Source organism: Rana temporaria, chromosome 12 (genome assembly GCF_905171775.1).
Source record: "Rana temporaria chromosome 12, aRanTem1.1, whole genome shotgun sequence".
NCBI classification, from domain to species: Eukaryota; Metazoa; Chordata; class Amphibia; order Anura; family Ranidae; genus Rana; species Rana temporaria.
Genome location: NC_053500.1, coordinates 104,962,175 through 104,984,095, shown reverse-complemented (window position 1 = coordinate 104,984,095; position 21,921 = coordinate 104,962,175). Strand labels below are relative to the sequence as shown.

General features: G+C 45.3%; 1 protein-coding gene across 1 annotated transcript in view; it reads right to left on the bottom strand.

The window, feature by feature from the left end:
- Positions 1–444: 444 nt before the first annotated feature.
- The window catches only part of LOC120918471 (5-hydroxytryptamine receptor 3A-like), a 40,745-nt gene continuing 19,268 nt past the window's right edge, over positions 445–21,921 (bottom strand). Inside the window, exons 5-9 of the mRNA XM_040330069.1 lie at positions 19,761–19,930; positions 11,439–11,587; positions 9,875–10,085; positions 5,367–5,495; positions 445–758 (exon numbers count right to left, since the gene is read on the bottom strand). Coding sequence (XP_040186003.1) covers positions 499–758; positions 5,367–5,495; positions 9,875–10,085; positions 11,439–11,587; positions 19,761–19,930 — 919 coding nt within the window. The 3' untranslated portion in view covers positions 445–498. The remainder of the gene's footprint in view (positions 759–5,366; positions 5,496–9,874; positions 10,086–11,438; positions 11,588–19,760; positions 19,931–21,921) is intronic.

The window sequence follows — 21,921 nt, the reverse complement described above, 5'->3', positions numbered from 1 at the left end:
ATTTTTTTAAACGTGGTCGATAAAATGCAAAAACTGCTCTGACAGCAAAAGGGTTAATATCACTGTTACAGTGCTCTACTTTATTACCGTAACAATGTGTTGGAGTGCCACTACCGTCCTTGCCTTGCCCAGTGTGAATGGGGCCCTATTTCTACTTTTACAAACAATTATTTATGGAATGTGCACACATTTTCTAGTTATTCAATGTTACAGATTCAATATTCTAGAGCTGTGTTTTATGGTAAAAACTTAACTTTTAGGGAATTTGTCTTTTTAATCTTTATCAAAGTAAGTACAGCCTCTGTTTTATTGAGATTGCTCAAATTTTTTTGAATTTTAGTATGTTTGCCCATTTTTTTTTTTTTTAAATGGTTCTGGTAGCAAAAGAGTTAACACAGAAGCAAAAAAAAAAAGAATGGTCTTATCGCATTCTAGTTATCAGTATATTATGTTTATTGAACCAAAATTAAAGCATCCCCTTGGTTTAGTCAAAAATGTTTACGTGGTCCAAGTGATAACTATTGTTATAAAAAATGCAGCAACTACCACAAGATGGCTGTAATACAGCCACACCTCCAGTCTCTCCTGTGTATCTTCCCGTTTTTCATCCAGCTTTTCCTTGTTCTGCAGCGATACGATGTACGCTTTAATCAACTGTACATCTTGAAGCATCCTTTCCAATACAGAAGGAGTATGATACCCATCTACCAGCTCTTCATCCACTGGTTGTACATCCATGGAGCAACACTTGAGAAGTCCTGGCAAAATATATACACATCTTTTCAGTATGGACATTTAACCGCATTGCACTCTGCTCCAATATATCTATTATGCACAACTGTCATGAAGTTGAGGACAACCTGCACTGTTGGTACAACTATCCTTTAATCCATACCCCCACCTCCTGGGGTACTACCCGTCTGGCTAAATACATACCTTCCTCCACAATCCAGCGCTCTTCAAGAAGACTGGACTGCTGAAGGCATTCATGCAAATGAATGGGGACATGGAGCGCATGTCCCCTCAAGGAGGGACCCAGCGGAGAGTTTTTTTCTGGAAATAGAGGAACACAGTTATTTATCCAGGTGGGCGCGGCACTCAAGAGAACACTTTGTGAAAGGCTGATTACATGCCTTTTATTATTTTCCCAATTCATGAATTAGAATTCTACACACTAAAGCAAGTGGAGTAAGGAGCTAAATTCTAAAGCACAGCTATATGCTTCATAAATGTGCAGGTTTTGATTGCACTTTTAATGTTTTTTATAAACATTTTTTACTAAAAATAACAAACATGCCTATACTTACCTGTTCTGTGCAATGGTTTTGCACAGGGCAGTCCCAATCCTCTTCTTCTGGGGCCTCCTGCTGGCGCCCCTGGCTCCTCCACTTAATTGGGTGCCCCCAGCAAAAGCTGCTTTCCCTGAGGGCATCCGTGCTAGCTCCCGATTCCCATTACTGCATCCATTAACACAGACCGTCGGACAGCCCTGTCCCCCGCGTCACCATGTTTTATTGACAGCAGCGGGAGCCAATCACTTCCACTGCTATCAATCTGTTCCAGGTGGCGGGAGCTACTGCGCTGGTGCACATCCCTGGATCAGATGGGCTTAGGTAAGAAAAAGGACAGGGGTGTTTCTGGGGGAAGCTGCAGCACAGAAGGTTTTTCACCTTAATGCATAAGGCTTTAGAACCGCTTTAAGGATCCTTTCACACAGGCTTGTCCACTTGCTCAGCGGGGGATCGATCCACTGATCGCTGCTGAGCAGGCAGATGACAGGTCGTCTCCGCTCACTCTGCTGAGATGGAGTCCCGCACTCCACTATGGGGAGATTGGATGCAAACGAACCACCTGTCTGTTTTCATCTGATCCGCCAGAGGGAGGGAAAATAGGATCACCATTTATCTGAACTTCACGGACAGGATCGAATAGCAGTGGGTGTCAGGGGACATGTCACCACTGACATCCGCTGCTCAGGAGTGAATGGAGGCTCCCATCAGGTCCGTCTGAAAAACGGAAAGGCAGACCTGATAAAAGGGGCCTAAAGTGTAGAGGTATACTGTCACCTACAGGTGATTAGGACACTAGCAAACTGAAAAGTAGTATAGACGCTCTGTATGCTCTATCCAAATGGCTGTTTTTTTGCCTGTGTCTTAAGAGCTTTTTTATTTTTATTTAGCGCTGCTGCTCACCATTTTTATTTTATGGAGATTTTTTCTCAGTGTCTTCAATCAAGATTCCTCACTACTCCCTCGCTTGAGTTTTACAGCATCTATATGGATCAGTATTTCCTCAGCAATTGCTTTGGAGGCTGTACCCATACCCTGTTTGGCCTGGATGTGATACTTGTGCATTGGGCTCTGCATTGTAGCACTTTCCAGACCTTTATGTACCATGTTAGTTAGCAGTGCAACACTTTGTGGGTCAAGAGCTGTTGCACAGCCCCAGGTGTGACCATTTCTGTGAAGACTGGTTGGGGGTGAAACACCAGAAGCTACCTTACCGATTGCACCACTGAGCACTTTTCAAATTGTATGCCACTGCTGGGTATTACTGTAGTGGAGGTTAAGGATGATGGGCCGAGTGCTGGTTGTGAGCGCTCTGCTCTCTCTTTCCCGCTTCACATTGGGCCTAGCTGCTTAGCGCCACGCAGCACAACATGTCTTCGCAAAGACACACAGAGGACAGTTTAGCTGCCACAGTTGACCTCAGCCCATACTCTTCTAGTGGTTCTGGGGGAATATGGGTGTATCCAAGTAGAATCAAGGCATGTATATGAAACTCGAGACCTCTATTGTTAAACGATTGTTATCTGTGGTATCTGTTTAGTGCCATCGGGTGGGCCCAGGCTTTTTCTATGTCCACAGGTGCTTTCATGTTCACTCTGGACTTCCTAGCTGTTTGTGTCTAGTTTAAGGTGACCAGATTTTTAAAATGAAATCCGGGGACATATTTTTTCTTTACTAGTAATGGCAACAATCAGCGACTCTTTGCCCATCGCCGCCAGCCTCACAGCCTCTCAAGTCTTACTCTTCGGGCCCAGGCTACTTCTGGATGGGGAGCAGAGGAAGATCACTCCGCCAGGGAAGGCAAGGCGATAGGCAGGTGGCTGGCCAGGATTTGAGCCAAGGCAGAAGAACATGCGAGCGAAACTGAAGAAATACTCCCTCCGCTCCGACCAGCACATGATCATCAGAAAGGGCCACAGATAATGGGAAAAATACAACCCCCCTATGCTAGTAGGCACGGCGGAGCGGGGGTGTGTAATTCTATTTTTTTTTTTTTAATTCTGCACTGATTGTCTTTGAAATTGCCCCTGCCCCCTATTAAATCCAATCTGGGTCTGGGGATGGTGTCCTCAATCAGGGGACTGTCCCCTGAAACTGGGGATGTCTGGTCACCCTAGTCTAGTTTCTGGAGCATTCTGCCAGCAGGGATTCTAGAGGCCCTGTGGCTCCATCCCCAGCAGAGCCTGTCTCTGACCCTCATAAGCCAAAACCGGGCCTTCAGTTATCATATCAGGGTAACAACAGTCTGTATCTGGAGGGGTTGTTTGTGTGTCACCACCATCTCCTACAGTTGACCTGGATATCATGGGGGTTGTTTAATCCTATTGATACAATGTGTATTACACTTGCATCTGTAGGACCAGTCTTCTGTTCCAGACTTGGGGTCTTTTAGGCACCTGTCAAGTGCCAACTATGGCTGCCCTTTCTGTCCATGTGCCCATTCCCAGGAGCCATATTAATAATCTGTTTCCACAACGAAAAGCGTTGTATGAATAGAGGAGATGGACCTTTCATTCACCTACCTGTCCTCCATACACGTAGCACTTTTCATTGTGGGAACCGATAGTACAGCTTCTATGAATAAACATATTTTGGCATGCATAACATGGGTTTAAACCTGTTGCAAATTGCTGATGAAAACATTTGTAAGCAGATGCTACCTTCAGCAAAAGGGCATCAAACTAATGAGTGGATCCAAATATACAAGCAGGTAGACAAATGAGCAACATTTTACTTGAAGTTCAGCTTGGTTCCAGTCTCCATTCTGGATCATCTGATCATTATGACAACATGATATGCTCAGTTTGAATTGTTCAGGGCTGTTATATGTTTATTTTTTTGTTGACAAGATGGTTCTATCTTCTGTATTGTAAAATTATGTATTTTCATTCCAGGTGACCTAAAAGTATTTCCCATCATTTACATTGTTGCTGGTCATATACGTTCTATTTATATTACTGTGATATTTGGCACATGTTTCAACAATTGTGAAGGCTACCTCTAGTTAGTTAAAAAATAAAATAAAACCTAAAACACTAATATAGCAGACATCAGACTGCTCCTACCTTCCCAGTGCTGCCCACCTCTCTAATATGATATAGAACCCCTTCTCTTTATTCCATAATTAATCAAAAGGAATCCATGGGTATGGGGATATGCCACCCAGGAATGGTTATATTCTGGAAGGTTGGGTTGAGCATATTGGGCCAGATTCTCAAAGGGCTTACGACGGCGCAACGCAATGTACGCCATAGTAAGTCCTAATCTGGGCCGTCGTATCTATGCGACTGATTCTTAGAATCAGTTACGCATAGATATCCATTAGATCCGACAGGTGTAAGGCTCTTACGCTGTCGGATCTTAAATGCTATTTTTTTTTTGACGCTAGGTGTCGCCTCCGTCGTTTTGCCAGTTGAGTATGCAAATTAGCAAAATACGCGAATTCCCGAACGTACGCACGTTACGACGTTTACGTTAGATTTGCGCCGCGTAAAGTTGCCCCTGCTATATGAGGGGCAACCAATGTTAAGTATGGCCGTCGTTCCCGTGTCGAAATTTTAAAATTTACGTCATTTGCATAAGTCGTCCGTGAATCGGGCTGGACGCCATTTACGCTCACGTCGAAACCAATGACGTCCTTGCGACGTCATTTGGAGGAATGCACCCTGGGATATTTTGCGCAGTACGTTCGGCGCGGGAATGCGCCTAATTTAAATGCTCCACGCCCCCTACCAGGCTCATTTGAATTAGGCGGGCTTGCGCCGGGTGATTTACGCTACGCAGCCGCAACTTTACAGGCAAGTTCTTTGTGAATTGCCTGTAAAACTTGCGGCGTCGTAACGTAAATCAGATACGTTACGCCCGCACAGATTTACGCCCATATACGAGAATCTGGGCCGTATAGTCTACCATTTTCAGCGTGTCACTTCAGGGTGTTGGGTACTTAAATGGTGCTGAAAAGGTCGGAGCTGTCACTTTAGGGTGTCTGCTGTACAATAGCTGTGTTTGTTTACTTTTTAACACTAACCACAGGTTTTCTTTAACAGTTGTACATACATAATAGTATGTATTCATTACCTTCAAAGAAGGAGCATTTCCTCTTAGGAGTCACTTCTGTTTTCTGGACTTTACCACCAATGTACATTATAAAGATAACTTCCACGATCCCCATAATCATCAGCAACATGGTTCCCACAAAGAACATCACTGAAAAAGAGCATAATGTTTGTCAGGATACAGTTTATAGACCCGTTTACAAGATCTCTAACCCACAGAGGTGTACAGTACATTCCCAACACAACATTGCTGGTTAGTACTGTATGTGTGTCCCAAAGAAGGTTGCTACCAGGGGAGGGCTGGGCCAGGGGGGCAGGGTGGCAATTGCCTCCCAGGCCACCCTAACTTATGTTCAAAATGGCCGGCAGCCGCTGCCCGCTACCATTTTTGTTTTTTATTCTGCACTAGGAAGTCAGGCCTGGGGCACGGCCACAGCAGCGGACCACTAGCTGTTGCATTCCAGGAGTTGTAGTCCACGCTCAAGCTCCAGTGGGTGGAAAACAGAGCAGCGCAGAGGAAACTACAACTCCCTGGGACCGGATTCTTGGAAGCAGGCAGAGGCAGTGAGGGAGTCGGGACGCAGGGCTGCGCGCTGGCTGCAACTTGACTCCAGGAGCATTACTCCCCCAGGAGGCTGCCGTGTGCAAGGATCTGCTGAGCTGAGAGACCCTGACACGCCTAGCTGACCCCCCATCTCCCCCCCATACTCCCCATGTAACCTACCCCAGTGATCAGGGTGCATTGATGGGTGCTGGAGTTGGCTGCACTGATGGGCACTGGTGAGGCTGCATTGAAAAACCATATGGGCCATGGATGGTGAGCTCATTTGGCAGTTCAATGGGCCACTTGACTGAACTTGCCCCCCAGGCCTAAGGCTGTCAGCCCTCCCCTGGTTGCTACAATAAGTTCATGATGCAAAATTGTCCTTTTTAGATACATAACCTAACATTTGTATATCATATCTAGCTTATAAATACTTTACCAGTGTATTAATAAAGAATAAAAACTTTACTCCAGTCTGTCTCCAGAGCCCCGATAATTCCCTTGTTTGGCACCACCATCTTACCTTTCACTCAGTACAGTGGAGGTAAAGACGGGATGCCAGTTGCAGCCGAAGATCTAAAAGATACCTTTCTGTGCCATGTCACAGATTCTTACCAAGGGCGGCTGGTGGTAAATATTACAGGGGGAGGGGGGGAAACTAACACCAGACCCCCTCCGATCGTTGCAAGCACGACAGCCCACCCCCTCCCTCAGTAGACGGACTGACCTTAGAAAGCTGGGGGAAGGAAGAGCCTAGCCGTTGCTTCTCCTCTCGGCTAAACAGGAAGTGTGTCCTGATTGGCCAGGGAGTCTACCCTTTTTTGAAGCCAATTAGAGCATCTGGCTATCTATCTATTGGAATCCATGCGTCTGGCGCCCTGCATGTAGATTAGTGGCGGGACGCATAGATTAGGGGAGGCAGAGCCCCTGTGCCCCATATGGACAGGTCGCCACTGATTTCTACACAGCAGTAGCGATAATCCACGACCAGGAGGCGTGGCTAGAGATTGACATGAGGGCTTATCGGTGGATGTCACTATGTTGGCAAGCCTGGGTAATGGAAACATTATTTGTAAGGCTAAATCTACTTTGTCTTTTATGGTGTGCAATACAAACTGCTTTCATTGAATTTCTGAGCTGAACCTACCACAAAAGCATGAAGAAATTCAATGTCAAAATGTTACCCTTGGGCCCATGTCACACCCATGATGGTTCTGCCAATGACATCACTTCCTGTTTCATCACTTCCTGTTCTCACCCGTGCTCCATAAATCCACATGTGCTTCTTCCTCCCAGCTGCACCAATGACTGCAATACATGAGATCTTCCACACATTCTATTGCAGGTCCCATCCAGACCATAGCCAGTGTATCCATTGTGATAGTTTCCTTGGTGTTCTTCCCAGCTGGGAATTTATTTGAGAACCATAATAAGCATAATTTGTCTTATGTGAATAGCTATTTGTCTTCCTTTAGCTGCTTCCAGACTGCAAGATAACTACAGCGTGGTTCTCCAGTTTTGGGAGCATTTCCGTGGGGCGAACATCAGGCACGCTCTGTGACCAGTGTGTCCTTTACCATGTGATCAGTTGTGTCCAATCACAGCTGGTCACATGTAAACAGACTTGCTGGTTATCAGCATTTTTTTCCTCACATGCTGTCTCTGTGTGAGGAAAGGAGAGCCGATAAAAGGCAAGTCTAACAGGGCACAGTGAGTACATTGTTTATCAATGCCCTTATGATCAGTGCAGCCTCATCAGTGGCTGCTCATCAGCTCCCATCAGTGGTGCTTCATAGGTGCGCATCAGTGCAGCCTCAAAAGCTCACATCAGTGAAGAAGAAAAGGTACATATTTGCAATATTTTATAACAAACTTTTTTTCAAAATTTACAGTTTTTTTAATTCTAGCAAAAAATAAAAACCCCAGTGGTAATAAAATACCATAAAAAGAAAGCTCTGTTTAAAAAAAAAAAAAAAGATAAATATTTCGTTTGGGTACAGTGTTGCATGAATGTGCAGTGTTGTGTGGCAGCACTGACATCTGTAAATTGGCCTGGGCAGGAAGGGGTGAAAGTGTCCGGTATTAAAGTGGTTAATAAATGTTTACACAGCCACTACACTTAGTCTGCGCACTTTGCTCTTTTTGCCACTTGAAGCGTTTTTTTTTTTGTTCACCTGAAAAGTAAAAGCCATAATGAGCTAGTATGCACCGCATATTAGCTCATTATGAAATACTTACCTCAAAACGAGGTGTAGGGAACTTACCTGGTCCACACCAAGCGAGATATCATCTTGACTCGGCGTGTCTTCCGGGTATCGCCACTCCAGCGATGTGATTGGCCGGAGCAACGATGACGTCACTCCCGCGCATGCGCGCAGGAGATTTAAATTCGGCAAGGTCCGGCGGCTGCCAGTCCTTTAGCCGAGGATCCCCGCTGCGCATGCGCCGCTGCAATCAGCGGCGCATTGCGGGGGGAATATCTTCTAAACCGTACAGGATTAGGAGATATTCTTTATACCTACAGGTAAGCCTTATTATAGGCTTACCTGTAGGTAAAACTTATAAAAACAAGTTTACCACCACTTTAATATAACTATGTAGTAGTGATCCCCTGATGAAGTCACGTGTTGTGACGATACTCGTCGGGATTGGACGGCTAGACACACTCTAGCATCCGACGGACGGTCGAACGAGTTCGCTACTCGTAGGATATATGCCGTTTTTTTACCACTAGATGTGAGTTTTTACCTTGTTTTAATAAATATTCCACTGCCGATTGGGGTACGCTACGCATCTTTATTTACTCATACTCACATCTTTATTTACTGCATGACATTGCCATTCGAGTACTCAGCCTGATCCACAGATAGAAGGGAGGAGGCGGAGGAGGAGGTTATTGCGAGTCCGCACTCGTGGAGATAGGTCTCATTTCACTGTATGTATGTGAGTGTATCTTAATCTGCTTTCTTTTGGGGTCCTGTGTTGCATACGGTATCACACTATCAGGCTGCATGCCCTTCTGCTTTGTTTTTTATGTACCATCGAGACCCACATACATATGCAACAGGACTTGACTAATCAGACTCCAGGAGCCAGCTGTGAGCCGTTCTGGGACATAGGACTCCTAGCCTGACACATTGGAGGACTAGAGAAGGAAAGGAAGCAGGGACTGACGAGCTCGGCGCTCGTGGAGATAGGCCCTAGGCTATTATCTAAATGTGAGTGCATCTCCACTGACTAGGATCGAGGCTCCCCCCCCCCCCCGTTTTGTTACGTTATCACACCATTTGGTATATGCCCTTTTATGTTTTACATGCATCGCATCATACGGAGATCCGTATCTGCTATCCAGTCCTGGACCACATCCATTAGGTTTTGACTAATCTAGTCTGACCTGACAGATCTGAGGTGAGCTACTGGGACCACCAGAGGTGTCTATGTGAGATCTTGGTTACGGCTTATCTTCTACTTTCACCAATTTTCGGATATGAGGCTTCTCTCTTTTGAACTATCTTACAAGTTTACATCGCTTCATTGATTGGATCAAGTGCTGATGAACTATTTTTTATTGCTGGACTTTTGATTTCCTGGACCTTTTGCGTTTTCCCCTAACAGGGACTGTTCAACACTGTCACTTATTATCATTTTATTGTGACTTTCACGTTTGGTTTTCCCACCCACTATATGCATATATGTGCGCATGTTTGTATATGCATGCATATCTATACCCATTGTGTATATTATTTTTACAGCGCAAATATTTTCACTTGTTTTATATATCACTCCTTGTCTATTGAGGTAGACCTCTCTTATATTTGCAGCAGTATCCCTGCCAGTTTTCCCTTGTTCCCCTCACCCCAGACAGCGCAGGAGTTCACTTTACTTACTTATGTAGTAGCATGTTCTTTAATTACTCTCCACTTGGCCAACATCAGCGCTGAATCATGCATTTAAACATTGCATTTGTGTTTAGGCTCTATTCTTACCAACAACTGGAGGTGCATTGGTGGAAGCAGGCAGGAAATCATTAAGGATGATAGCCAGAACTGATATGCTCAGGAGAACTGTGAGTTTAAAGTTGGCTTTTTCAGTATAAGATTTGGGAATGAAGTACGATAGAAGGTCCAGGAGCAAAAGGAACACAGTTGGCACAATTAGGCTGAACATGTAAATGCTTGATTTGCGTTTCATGATTACCTAAAGAATAATTGCAGAATACATAAAGAGAGAAACATTTAAATGAAGGCAAGTTTATGTGACTTGCACATATTTCACTTACTGACTTTTGTGCATTTAGGCTCCATATACACTAGGGGCCAGATTCAGATACAATGGCGTATCTTTAGTTGGGCATAGCGTATCCTATTTACGCTACGCCGCCGCAACTTAGACAGGCACGTGCAGTATTCACAAAGCACTTGCTCCATAAGTTGTGGCGGCGTAGCGTAAATGGGCCGGCGTAAGCCCGCGTAATTCAAAGTAGGCTGGTAGGGGGCGTGTTGTATGGAAATGAATCGTGACCCCACGTAAATGACCCGCCTAACGAACGGCGCCTGCGCGCGCATGCTCAGTATCACGTCAAATTTTCCCCTGTAAATTACGCCGGCTCAATGCTTAGTCGACGTGAACGTAACCTACGCCCATCCCCATTCACGTACGACTTACGTAAATGACGTAAAATGCGACACTGTTCCAACGTTTCCAACATCCATACCTTAAAGGAGTTCTCTGACCTAAAAGTTTTAACCCCCGCTGTGCCCGGGCTGTAAAAAAATAGAAAATAAACTGTCACTTACCTGCCTACGATCCCCCGTTGTTCCGATATCGCCGTCCCGTTCTCCGGTCCCGGTCTCTTCCGCTTCCTGTGTGTCGGTGACTCATAGTGCGCTCAGCCTATCAGTGGCCGCGACGGGACATTGCTGCGGCCGCTGATAGGCTGAGCGCACTATGAGTCACCGACACACAGGAAGCGGAAGGGGCCCGGGACCGGAGAACGGGACGGCGATATCGGAACAACGGGGGATCGTAGGCAGGTAAGTGACAGTTTATTTTCTATTTTTTTACAGCCCGGGCACAGCGGGGGTTAAAACTTTTAGGTCAGAGAACTCCTTTAACATGACTTACCCCTGCTTTATGAGGGGTAAAGTTACGCCGGTCGTATGCCTTACGTAAACAGCGTATTTTAATACGTTGGGCGCAAGTACGTTTGTGAATCAGCGTATCTAGCTCATTTGCATATTCGACGCGGAAATATACGGAAGCGCCCCTAGCGGCCAGCGTAAATATGCACCCCAAGATACGATGGCGTAGGAGACTTACGTCGGTCGTATCTTGGCAACAGTGAGGCATATCTGATTCTATGAATCAGTCGCATAGATACGACGGCGCACTTTCGGACTTACGACGGCGTACATGGAGGTACATGGAGAGGCCGTCCTAAGTCCTTTGTGAATCTGGCCCTAGGCATTTAGCACTGATGCATAAGGCTCCAGGGTTTAGGTGCAGGCAGAAGGCACAGATGCACTGTCCAACCCTGCTTCTGGTAGTCACCTGAAATGTGAGCTTTGAGTAGCCATTTAATGAGCCTTCCTCCACTAAAATGTCCAGCAAGCACCATTCTCCAGTATCCAAATAAAGTTTTTTACTTTGTTCAATTATTTGAGACAAATTTTTCTGCATTTTCAAAATCAGGCTTGGCTCTAAAGAATATAAGACAGAGAGATAAATCATATTATATGAACAAAAGGAATACCTTGTCAAGAATAAACTTTTTTAAATGAAGGGTCATTTACAAATATTCTCCTTAAAGAACAACTAAATGCTAATTATTGTGGATAGGGTAACTGAGGGATACAGTCCCTCTCAGCTTTTTGTTTGCCATCTGTGTCCCATTAAGGCGATTTTCCTTCACTTCCTGTCCCATTCTCCCAGGAAGTGGAAGAAAATTCCTGCAATGTGCGGAAATTCTTGGTTGTCACCAGAACTAGTGTCCCCATTGAAAGATATCCCCTCTATTTCTGTTCTGGCGATGGTCCAAAACTTGTCATTTTCTCTTACTTTTAGTGATAACAGTAAATATGACAAATAGAGTGAGTAAATCCCTGTGAATTTCAGTTATTTGTTTTTTTACATCAATTTCCTTTCATTTTTAATTGTCTGCATATCCATTAAAGACAATGTTTAGGCCAGGGGCGATCAAAGGGTTAAATGTGTGGGGTTGTCAATAGAAAGTTAACTCAGCTATGAGTAAGCATCACTTGATGTGAAACATGTCAGCCACCTTTTTCCTGTTGTTCACTACGTTTTGACTGCATTGCTTTGGTTGTTTTTTGGATTTTATTTGTACAATAAAGACTATGGCCCGGATTCACAAAGCACTTACGCCGACGTATCTCGAGATATGCCGCGTAAGTGTAACTAAGCGCCGGCGTATCTGTGCGCCGTGCCCACAATCTGAGATACGCCTGAAAATAGGCCGCAAGGGACGCACACATTGATTTTCTATGCACATATGCAAATGAGGGAGATACGCCGATTCACGAACGTAGTTGCGCCCGGCGCATAATATACGTGGTTTGCGTAAGACTTACTTACCGGCGTAAAGTTATTCCCCATATAGGAGGCGCAACTCATGCAAAGGTATGGACCAGGGATCACAGCCGTCGTATTTTACGTTGTTTACGTAGTTCGTGAATATGGCTAGGCGTAGGTTACATTCATGTCGTAGGCAGTTGTTTCGACGTGATTCTGAGCATGCGCACTGGGATGCGTCCACGGGACGGCGCATGCGCCGTACGTTATTCGTATCTTTATGATGCTCAATCTATCATTTACATGGGGTCACGCCTCATTTGCATGGCTCATGCCCACTTCAACTTACGACGCGTTACAACTAAGAAACCCAGCGTAGATTTGGAAGCAAGTGCTTTGTGAATCCAGTGCTTGCCTCTGTGCGCTGCGTCGGCGTAGCGTATATTAGATACGCTACGCCCGCATAACTATGCGCCGATATATGTGAATCCGGGCCATCGTTTTTAAGGAGTGCGGCAGTCCAGGATCTTCTTCTATCCAGAAAGTTAACTACACCCCAGATCAGTTTGCATATACTCAGTGATTGGTACCATAGCTTGTAGACTCTATAACTTTCACAAAGACCAAATAATATACACCAATTTGGGTTATTTTTACCAAAAATATATAGCAGTATAAATTATGGGCAAAATTTATGAAGAAAAATTACTAATTTGCTAAATTTTATAACAGAAACAAAAATGCATTTTTGTTCATTTTTAAAACGCAAAAAATAAAAAACCCTGCAGTGAATAAATACCACCAAAAGAAAGTTCTATTTGTGTGGAAAAAAAAAAGGACAAAATTTCATATGGGTATACCGTGTTGCATGACTGAGTAATTGTCATTCAAAATGTGAGAGCACTGAAAGCTGAAAATTGGTCTGGTTAGAAAGGGGGTTTAAGTGCCCGGTGGGCAAGTGGTTAAATCACCTTTGGCTAAACAGGAAAAGCATTATTTTGAAATGATACTCTAATAACACACATAGGGCCAGATCCACGAAGCAGTTACGCTGGCGTATCTATTGATACGCCGCGTTACTGCTAGTTTGCTCTGGCGTATCTTTGTTTTGTATCCACAAAACAAGATACGCCTGAAGCTGGGCTAGATCCGACTGGTGTACGTCTTAGTAGGTGCATATTTACGCTGGCCGCTAGGTGGCGTTTCCGTCGATTTCCGTGTCGAGTATGCAAATTAGCTAGATACGGCGATCCACGAACGTACGTCCGGCCGGCACATTTTTTACGTCGTTTCCGTAAGACTTTTTTCGGCGTATAGTTACCCCTGCTATATGAGGCGTACTCAATGTTAAGTATGGCCGTCGTTCCCGCGTCAAAATTTAAAAATTTTACGTCGTTTGCGTAATTCAATCGCGAATAGGGCTTTGCGTAGAATGACGTTCACGTCGTAAGCATTGGCTTGTTGCGGGTTAATTTCGAGCATGCGCACTGGTATACCCCCATGCGCCGTTCAGAAAAAACGTCAATTACGTCGGGTCAAGTAAAATTAACATAAAACACGCCCACATCTTTAACATTTGAATTCCGCGCCCTTACGCCGGCAGATTTACGCTACGCCGCCGTAACTTTAGAGGCAAGTGCTTTGTGAATACAGCACTTGCCTCTCAAAGTTGCGGCGCCGTAGCGTTAATACGATACGCTACGCCGGACCAAAATTACGATCCGCTACGTGGATCTGGCCCATAGTCTTTGATTTCAGCAATATGTATAGTTAGAATTCGACTGGAGTTTAATTTAAAATTCGATTCGAATTTCAGTCTGAATTTCCTTAAATTCTGACAAATTTAGTTAGGTTTTTCGGAGCATTGGATAAAATTCATTTATATTGTAATTCGGTTATTCAGATATATCCAAATCCCTGAGTAATGAAAAATGTGTCTGAATATTAATTTGGGACAAAATGAACCGCACAGTTCAGTCACCTCGTCTGGGTGTAAATGGACAGCAGCAGTCCATTTACACACAGTCCTGCAGGAGACCGGAATTGGAGGGTCTAGTCAAAACTGTTGTGATGACTCTTCAGGAGGATTCTTCTTCCCATGTCACTATCTACACTGACAGCAGGGAGGTCTTTAAAGGACTGACAACTTGGATGGTCACGTGGAAATCCAATGTGTCACACCGTGTCTGGGATTTGATCCTGGGACCTGGTTTCCTATTGCCTGAACCACCAAGGAACTTGCTTTATGGTAGAATCCTGGTTATGTTCTGCTGCATAAGTTTGCATGTTGGGTCCACCCTGGGACCAGCTGTTGGTAGTCATCTGATCAGTGACCCTATAAATCTTCACTTCCCCTTCCTGTCCTTGCCCTAGTATAGGTTCCTGTTCGTGCTAGTTTGGTGGATGGTTGCTGACTTTGCTTGTTCCTGACTCAGATTCTTGGATTACCCCTTGGATTTACGCTGATCTTATTGCAGACGCTGCCTAGTTCCCATTAGGCCGTGATGTAGCAAGAATGAATGCGCACCGCAAACCAGAAAGTCAGTGAGAATAATGATTCAGGAGTGACGGAGGTGAATAAAACAGCTCGATTTCAACAGGTATCAAACTAGTTAAAATGCAAAACATTACTTTTTACTTTATCAGCTACTGTCAGACTTTAATTTAAGAGGAACATATTTTTGTCTTTACAACCCCTTTAAGAACAATAGAAAATGGGGGAGAGTAGGGGCGAAAGACTAGTAGCTGAAGCTAGACCTGGAGCTACCCACTCAATGGTTTTGGGGGGGACTATCACGGTACTGATAAATATACATAAAACATAATGATATAAAAAAGGTTTATTGATATATAAAAAATTGCAAAACAAATAATTGTACAATTCATTGATTGTACAATTATTTGTTTTGCAATTTTTTATATATCAATAAACCTTTTTTATATCATTATGTTTTATGTATATTTATCAGTACCGTGATAGTCCCCCCCAAAACCATTGAGTGGGTAGCTCCAGGTCTAGCTTCAGCTACTAGTCCTTCGCCCCTACTCTCCCCCATTTTCTATTATAATTGGGATGATGGTACACTTTTATTCAATTTATTATTTTATACATGAGGCCATACTCCCCATTTTGTTCCCTTTAAGAACAAACCTACAGACCCTATCTTGTTTGTAACTCAGGGACGCCTGTAGAGTGATATGTAGAGTTTAGATTTCATGTTTGAAGTTTACAGCCACTTAACTTTCCCCTACCTAAACTATTAACCATCTCCATTTCCTGCTTATATGGGTCAGTGGAGAAAAAACAGATGGCAATTCCTCACATTGAGTAGACTAGTCAAATTGCAACCCTACTGCTTGAGTGATCCTAGATATTACATCTATTACTACGCACAAGGGCAGATTTGCCATTAGGGACAATAGACATGTGGCAGAGACAAAGAGACAGCTGTAGCGTCCCCTTACTTTCAGTAAAGGCGCTACGCTAAAGTTAGTGGGAGAATGAGAGAGATAAGTTGCTCTCATTCTGAATTATGTCAAATTTGGCTGTCGCCAAATCTGGATTGTTCTGTGTGCTAGACTGTGTTCTAGGGATGAGGCACCATTCCCTGGGCGGCAGGTGGCACCAGAGAGGTCCAGGCGGAGTCGCTTTTCCCTAGCAGCCAATTAGAGGAGTTTTCACTCGCGGGGCATGCTGGGGAGGGGTATTTCTGTGGCGGAAGCCGTTGTTCTTGGTTCTTCGCGGGTTCCTGGTTCCAGGTGCGGCACCCACCTTTAGGGTGTGCGCACATCGCGGGCCCCACCACTATGGCCTACTTGGCCTGGGGTCGCGCGCAACGCAGAGTTCCTGACTCTGGGCCCTCATGGCCTGGAGCAACTGATGCCACAAAGGGGCCCCAGTGACTTACTGGGTCCCCAGCTCTACTGAAGAGATCCTAAGCTACGTGCTGTGTGATGGGGGATCGGCTCGAGGAGAACCCAGAGGCAGGTTGTCTGAGAAGCTTGAACGAACCATCGGGGATCTGGGTGACCGAACACTGACAGATAACCTTAGTACTGTCAGTCGGTGGCCCCAAAGAGAAAAGATTGGGAGGATCTGCTCTGCTGTTCACCATTATCAGCATTGAGCCTGTGGCAGAGGCCTCATCTGGCATCTTATTTCAAATCAGAGCCAAGTCAGTGGCAGTGACTTGTCCTTCCCAGCAACTTTAACCACTTAAGCCCCGGACCAATATGCTGCTAAATGCCCAAAGGCGTTTTTACAATTTGGCACTGCGTCGCTTTAACTGACAATTGCGCGGTCGTGCAAAGTGGCTCCCAAACAAAATTGGCGTCCTTTTTTCCCCACAAATAGAGCTTTCTTTTGGTGGTATTTGATCACCTCTGCGGTTTTTATTTTTTGCGCTATAAACAAAAATAGAGCGACAATTTTGAAAAAAATGCAATATTTTTTACTTTTTGCTGTAATAAATATCCCCCAAAAACATATATAAACATTTTTTTTTTCCTCAATTTAGGCCGATACATATTCTTCTACCTAGTTTTGGTAAAAAAAATCGCAATAAGCGTTTATCAATTGGTTTGCGCAAAATTTATAGCGTTTACAAAATAGGGGATAGTTTTATTATTTTTTTATTTTTTTACTACTAATGGCGGCGATCAGCGATTTTTTTCGTGACTGCGGCATTATGGCGGACACTTCGGACAATTTTGACACATTTTTGGGACCATTGTCATTTTCACAGCAAAAAATGCATTTAAATTGCAGTGGGCCAGATTCAAGAAGCAATTGCGCCTGTGTAACCATAGGTTACACAGCGCAATTGCTTACTTGCTCCGGCGTAGCGAATGCTCCTGATTCAGGAACATCGCTACGCCGACTGCAGCCTAAAATCTGCGTGGCATAAGGCTCTTATGTCACGCAGATTTTAGGCTGCATTCTTGCGTTGGCCGCTAGGGGGCGCTCCCATTGTGATCTGTGTATAGTATGCAAATTGCATACTAACACCGATTCACAACGTTGCGCGAGCCCTGCGTACGCAAATTACGTAGTTTGCGTACGTCGGGTTTCGCGTAAGGTTACACATCCTAATAGCCGGCGCAGCCAATGCTATAGGATACCCACGTTCCCGCGCCGTGATATTTAAAATCTACGTCGTTTGCGTAAGTGAATCGTGAATGGCGCTGGACGCCATTCACGTTCACTTTGAAGCAAATGACGTCCTTGCGACGTCATTTGCCGCAATGCACGTCAGGAAAGTTTCCCGACGGAGCATGCGCTCTACGCTCGGCGCGGGAGCGCGCCTAATTTAAATGATTCCCGCCCCCGGCGGGATCATTTACATTGCGCGCGCTTACGCCGGGCAATTTTGCCGACGCGCCCTCGCAATTTACGGAGCTACTGCTCCGTGAATCGAGGGCAGCGCAAAATATTTGCGGGGGCGCAGGGCAAAATCGTTGCCCTCCGTGCCTCCGCAAATAAAGCGCAAATGTACCTGAATCTGGGCCATTGTTTATTGTGAAAATGACAGTTGCAGTTTGGGAGTTAACCACAGGGGGCGCTGTAGGAGTTAGGGTTCACCTAGTGTGTGTTTACAACTGTAGGGGGGTGTGGCTGTAGGTCTGACGTCATCGATCGAGTCTCCCCTATAAAAGGGATCACTCGATCGATGCAGCCGCCACAGTGAAGCATGAGGAAGCCGTGTTTACATACGGCTCTTCCTGTTCTTCAGCTCTGGGGAGCGATCGCGAGGGGGCGGCTAGAAACGAATAGCCGCGCCCTCGTCCCGGATCGCTCCCCGCGGGTATCCGACCGCCGCATGTAGCGGGGGGGTCCCGATACATGCGGACCTCATGAGGGCGTCCTCAGTTGAAGTCTGGAAGTGACAAAACGCGTCAGGGCGTGACTCTCCATACACAACAACCGGAAGTGACGTTTGCGCTCCACGAGGAAGGAACCAGGAAGCCGCCGTAAGGAAACGACACAGAGCGGTCTTCAGGGTCAACAATCGTGAAGCAAACGCTATTACATTACATGCCTGTTTTTTCATTTATGTGGTACGCACAGTATTGAATGGGAAATTATATTTGGGGGAGTTTTTTCAATAAATTATCCAAACGTTACTACTATGAGTTTTCTTTTTCCTCATACATGCTGAATATCATTATTATGGTGAACGTCTGACGATTACTAGCGCGGTGGATTACATGCTGTTTCTTATCAGCCATCTGGTAAGTGTATCCCCTGAAGGGGTTTCCTATCCCCCACGTGGTGAACAACAACTGGTGATTGGAGCACATCTTTTCCACCTCTACACTGTATAGGATCACAGCAAACGTAGAGTTTGCAGCGCTGCTGCAGGACTGCATTGGACTCAGTGGGAGTCATTTCATTTTCTGCCTTAAGTACACAGTATAATTGGAAGTCCTTTTTTTATATTTTATGTCAGAGGTTTATAACCCCATTAAGAATATAACTTTGTTATCATTACTTCTTATCAGCTGTTATAGTTGTCAATGGCAAACAAAAATAAAACATATGGGCCTGGATTCACATACATTGGCGCATATTTATGCCGGTGTAGCGTATCTAATATACGCTACGCCGACGTCGCGCAGAGAGGCAAGCACCGAATTCACAAAGCACTTGCCTCCCAAACTGCGCTGGGTTCCCTCGGCGTAAGCCGTCGTAGGTGGAAGTGGGTGTGAGCCATGCTAATGAGGCGTAACCCCATGAAAATGATGGGCCGAGTGCCATACAAGTACTTGAAAAACGAACGGCGCATGCGCCGTCCCGTGGACGTATCCCAGTGCGCATGCTCACAATCACGTCGGAACTACTCCCTAAGATACGACGGATCACTGCCTACGACGTGAACGTAACCTACGCCCAGCCCTATTCACATACTACGTAAACGACGACGGCTGTGTTCCCTGGTCCATACCTTTGCATGGGTTGCGCCTCATATATGGGGAATAACTTTACACCGGACGTACGACTTACGCAAACGTGTATATTATGCGCTGGGCGCAAGTACGTTCGTGAATCGGCGTATCTCCCTCATTTGCATATGTGCATAGAAAATCAATGGGAGCGGCAAATGCGCCCAGCGTAAATATGTGCCCACGATACGACGGCGTAAGCAAGTTACGTTGGTCGTAGGAAGCCTATTTTTAGGCGTATCTTAGTATGTGGGTCAGCGCATAGATACAACGGCGCACATTTGTACTTACGTTGGCGTATCTTGAGATACGTCGGCGTAAGTGCTTTGTGAATCCGGGCCATACTGTTTATATATACACGAATATACTGAATATTCAATTTATATAACAAAAACTCACCAAGGTGCATGAAGCTTGTAAGGGACGTAGAACATTTCTGAACATCAAATGGAAAATAATGGATATCCAAAATGCATGTGCTTGTTAAATGCATGGGTTTCACTGCTTTGATCATGCCATCTGATGTTATATTGACATATATTATCCATGGAGATGTGTCTTCAATAACTCTGCCGAAGAAAAAGGAAGAACACCCTGGCACGAGTCTGAAAGAATGTACTGAACCTAATGGTGTATTACACATAGTATTTCTGCATTTGCTGTATGAGCCATTGAATGGATCTAAATATCAAATGTGATGCCGCGTACACACAACCTTTTTTTCGGGTTCTAAAAAATGACATTTTTAAGGGTCTAGAAAAAAACGAAAAAAATTTCAACCCGATCATTAAAACGCCCTTGCCTACACATGATCGTGAAAAAAAAATGCTCTAGCAAAGCGCGGTGACGTACAACACGTACGACGGCACTATAAAGGGGAAGTTCCATTCCCTTGGGGCTGCTTTAGCTGATTTCGTGTTAGTAAAAGATGATTTGCGCTTTTCTGTCTGTTACAGCGTGATGAATGTGCTTACTCCATTACGAATGGTAGTTTTACCAGAACGAGCGCTCCCGTCTCATAACTTGCTTCTGAGCATGCACGTTTTTTTCACGTCGTTAAAGCCCACACACGACCATTTTTTACAACCTTCAAAACAACCTTCAAAACAAAACGAGCCAATCCTTCACTAAGCGGCGATGCCCAGCTCGAGTCACTGTCAGGGGCAGGCGAACCTTAGTAATCCTTTATGTTACTGGCCGCTTCCTGTATATGGATTCATCGGGTAGTGTGCGGGTATTCCGTCACTTCCTCGATGCCGCAATGTCTCCTGGGAGCTTTTGTCATTGTTCCCAAGAGACATTGCGGAGCTCTGCCGCGATAACCGCGGGATTTAGAAAGAAGTTGCTTTAAAAAAATGCGGTTTAGTAATTATGCATATGAGCGTATCATTTTTTTATTTTTTTTGGTGGGGAAGTGGATATTGGGTGGGAGTTCCCACACTTTTTTCCCCAGGACTTGACCCCTGGTTACTCACTGTGTTTCCGGCTTCACTGTGTCTCTGACTTTGTGGTGTCTCGTAGCAGTAACACCTATGCCGAAATCAGGAGATAGGGTCTCCTCCAGTCCCTCCCACTTTCCATTCCTCACCAGTCAGCTGACCTCTAGTCATTGCCCCCAGCCATGCCATGAACTGAATGGGTGGCTGCGAAGAGGCTGAGTGGGCTGCCACAGGCTCCACGGACAGCCCTGCTGGGTGGCTGCAAAAAAGGCTGGGAGAGCGGTGCAGGCTTCAGGAACAGCCCAGGATTCGGTGACCCCTGGCAAATCATCCTTCGACCCCCGAGGGGCTCCCGAACCCAGGTTGAGAACCACTGCTGTAAAGGATCACAATAGTGATTTTATTTGTATTGCTTCCACCATAGCTGGACCGTACTACCCAAGGGAACAGAAGATGTGCTTCTTCATTCAGCACATTGCAACTTAACCTTGGCAGTTATTCACACTTGAGGTGGGGGGCAGTAAAACTGCTATACCCTTTAGTTGCAGAGGAATCGGCTGAGGATGTACACATGACAACCAAGTGCAATGCATGCAGTTGCGGCATGCTAGTGCGGGGAACAAGGGGTAAAGCAGGCAGTGAGAAGGCAATGCAACACCCACTCACCGCCTGTCAAATACTCTCTGAAAGCAATCCAAATGCAAATGGCTCTTCAGAGAGCACTGCACATGTGAAGGAGCCCCAAAAGTGTAACTGTACCTAGCTTGACCCGACTGTGCCCAGTAAACCCTAATGTGTTCTGCTTACCTGTCCACCATCACTGGAGATTTTTGCTGTGAGGCACGGGAACCTCTTTACATAAAGTGTCCAGACCGGTCTGTGCATGCGCAGTAGATTTCCCATTCGTTCCTATGGGTCTGCATGCATGGACTGTCTGGATAACGTTTTTTTCAAGAAGCTGTGCAGCACCCAGGGGTGCCTTTCTAGACTTTCCCCCATTTCAATGCTCAAATCTAGCAGTCAATCTCTAGACCCAAGCACTGTCACCTGACTGAGGGATTGATGCCACCACACCTATGATTACCAGCAGTGCCAGTGCTGCCAAGACATGATGACAGTGC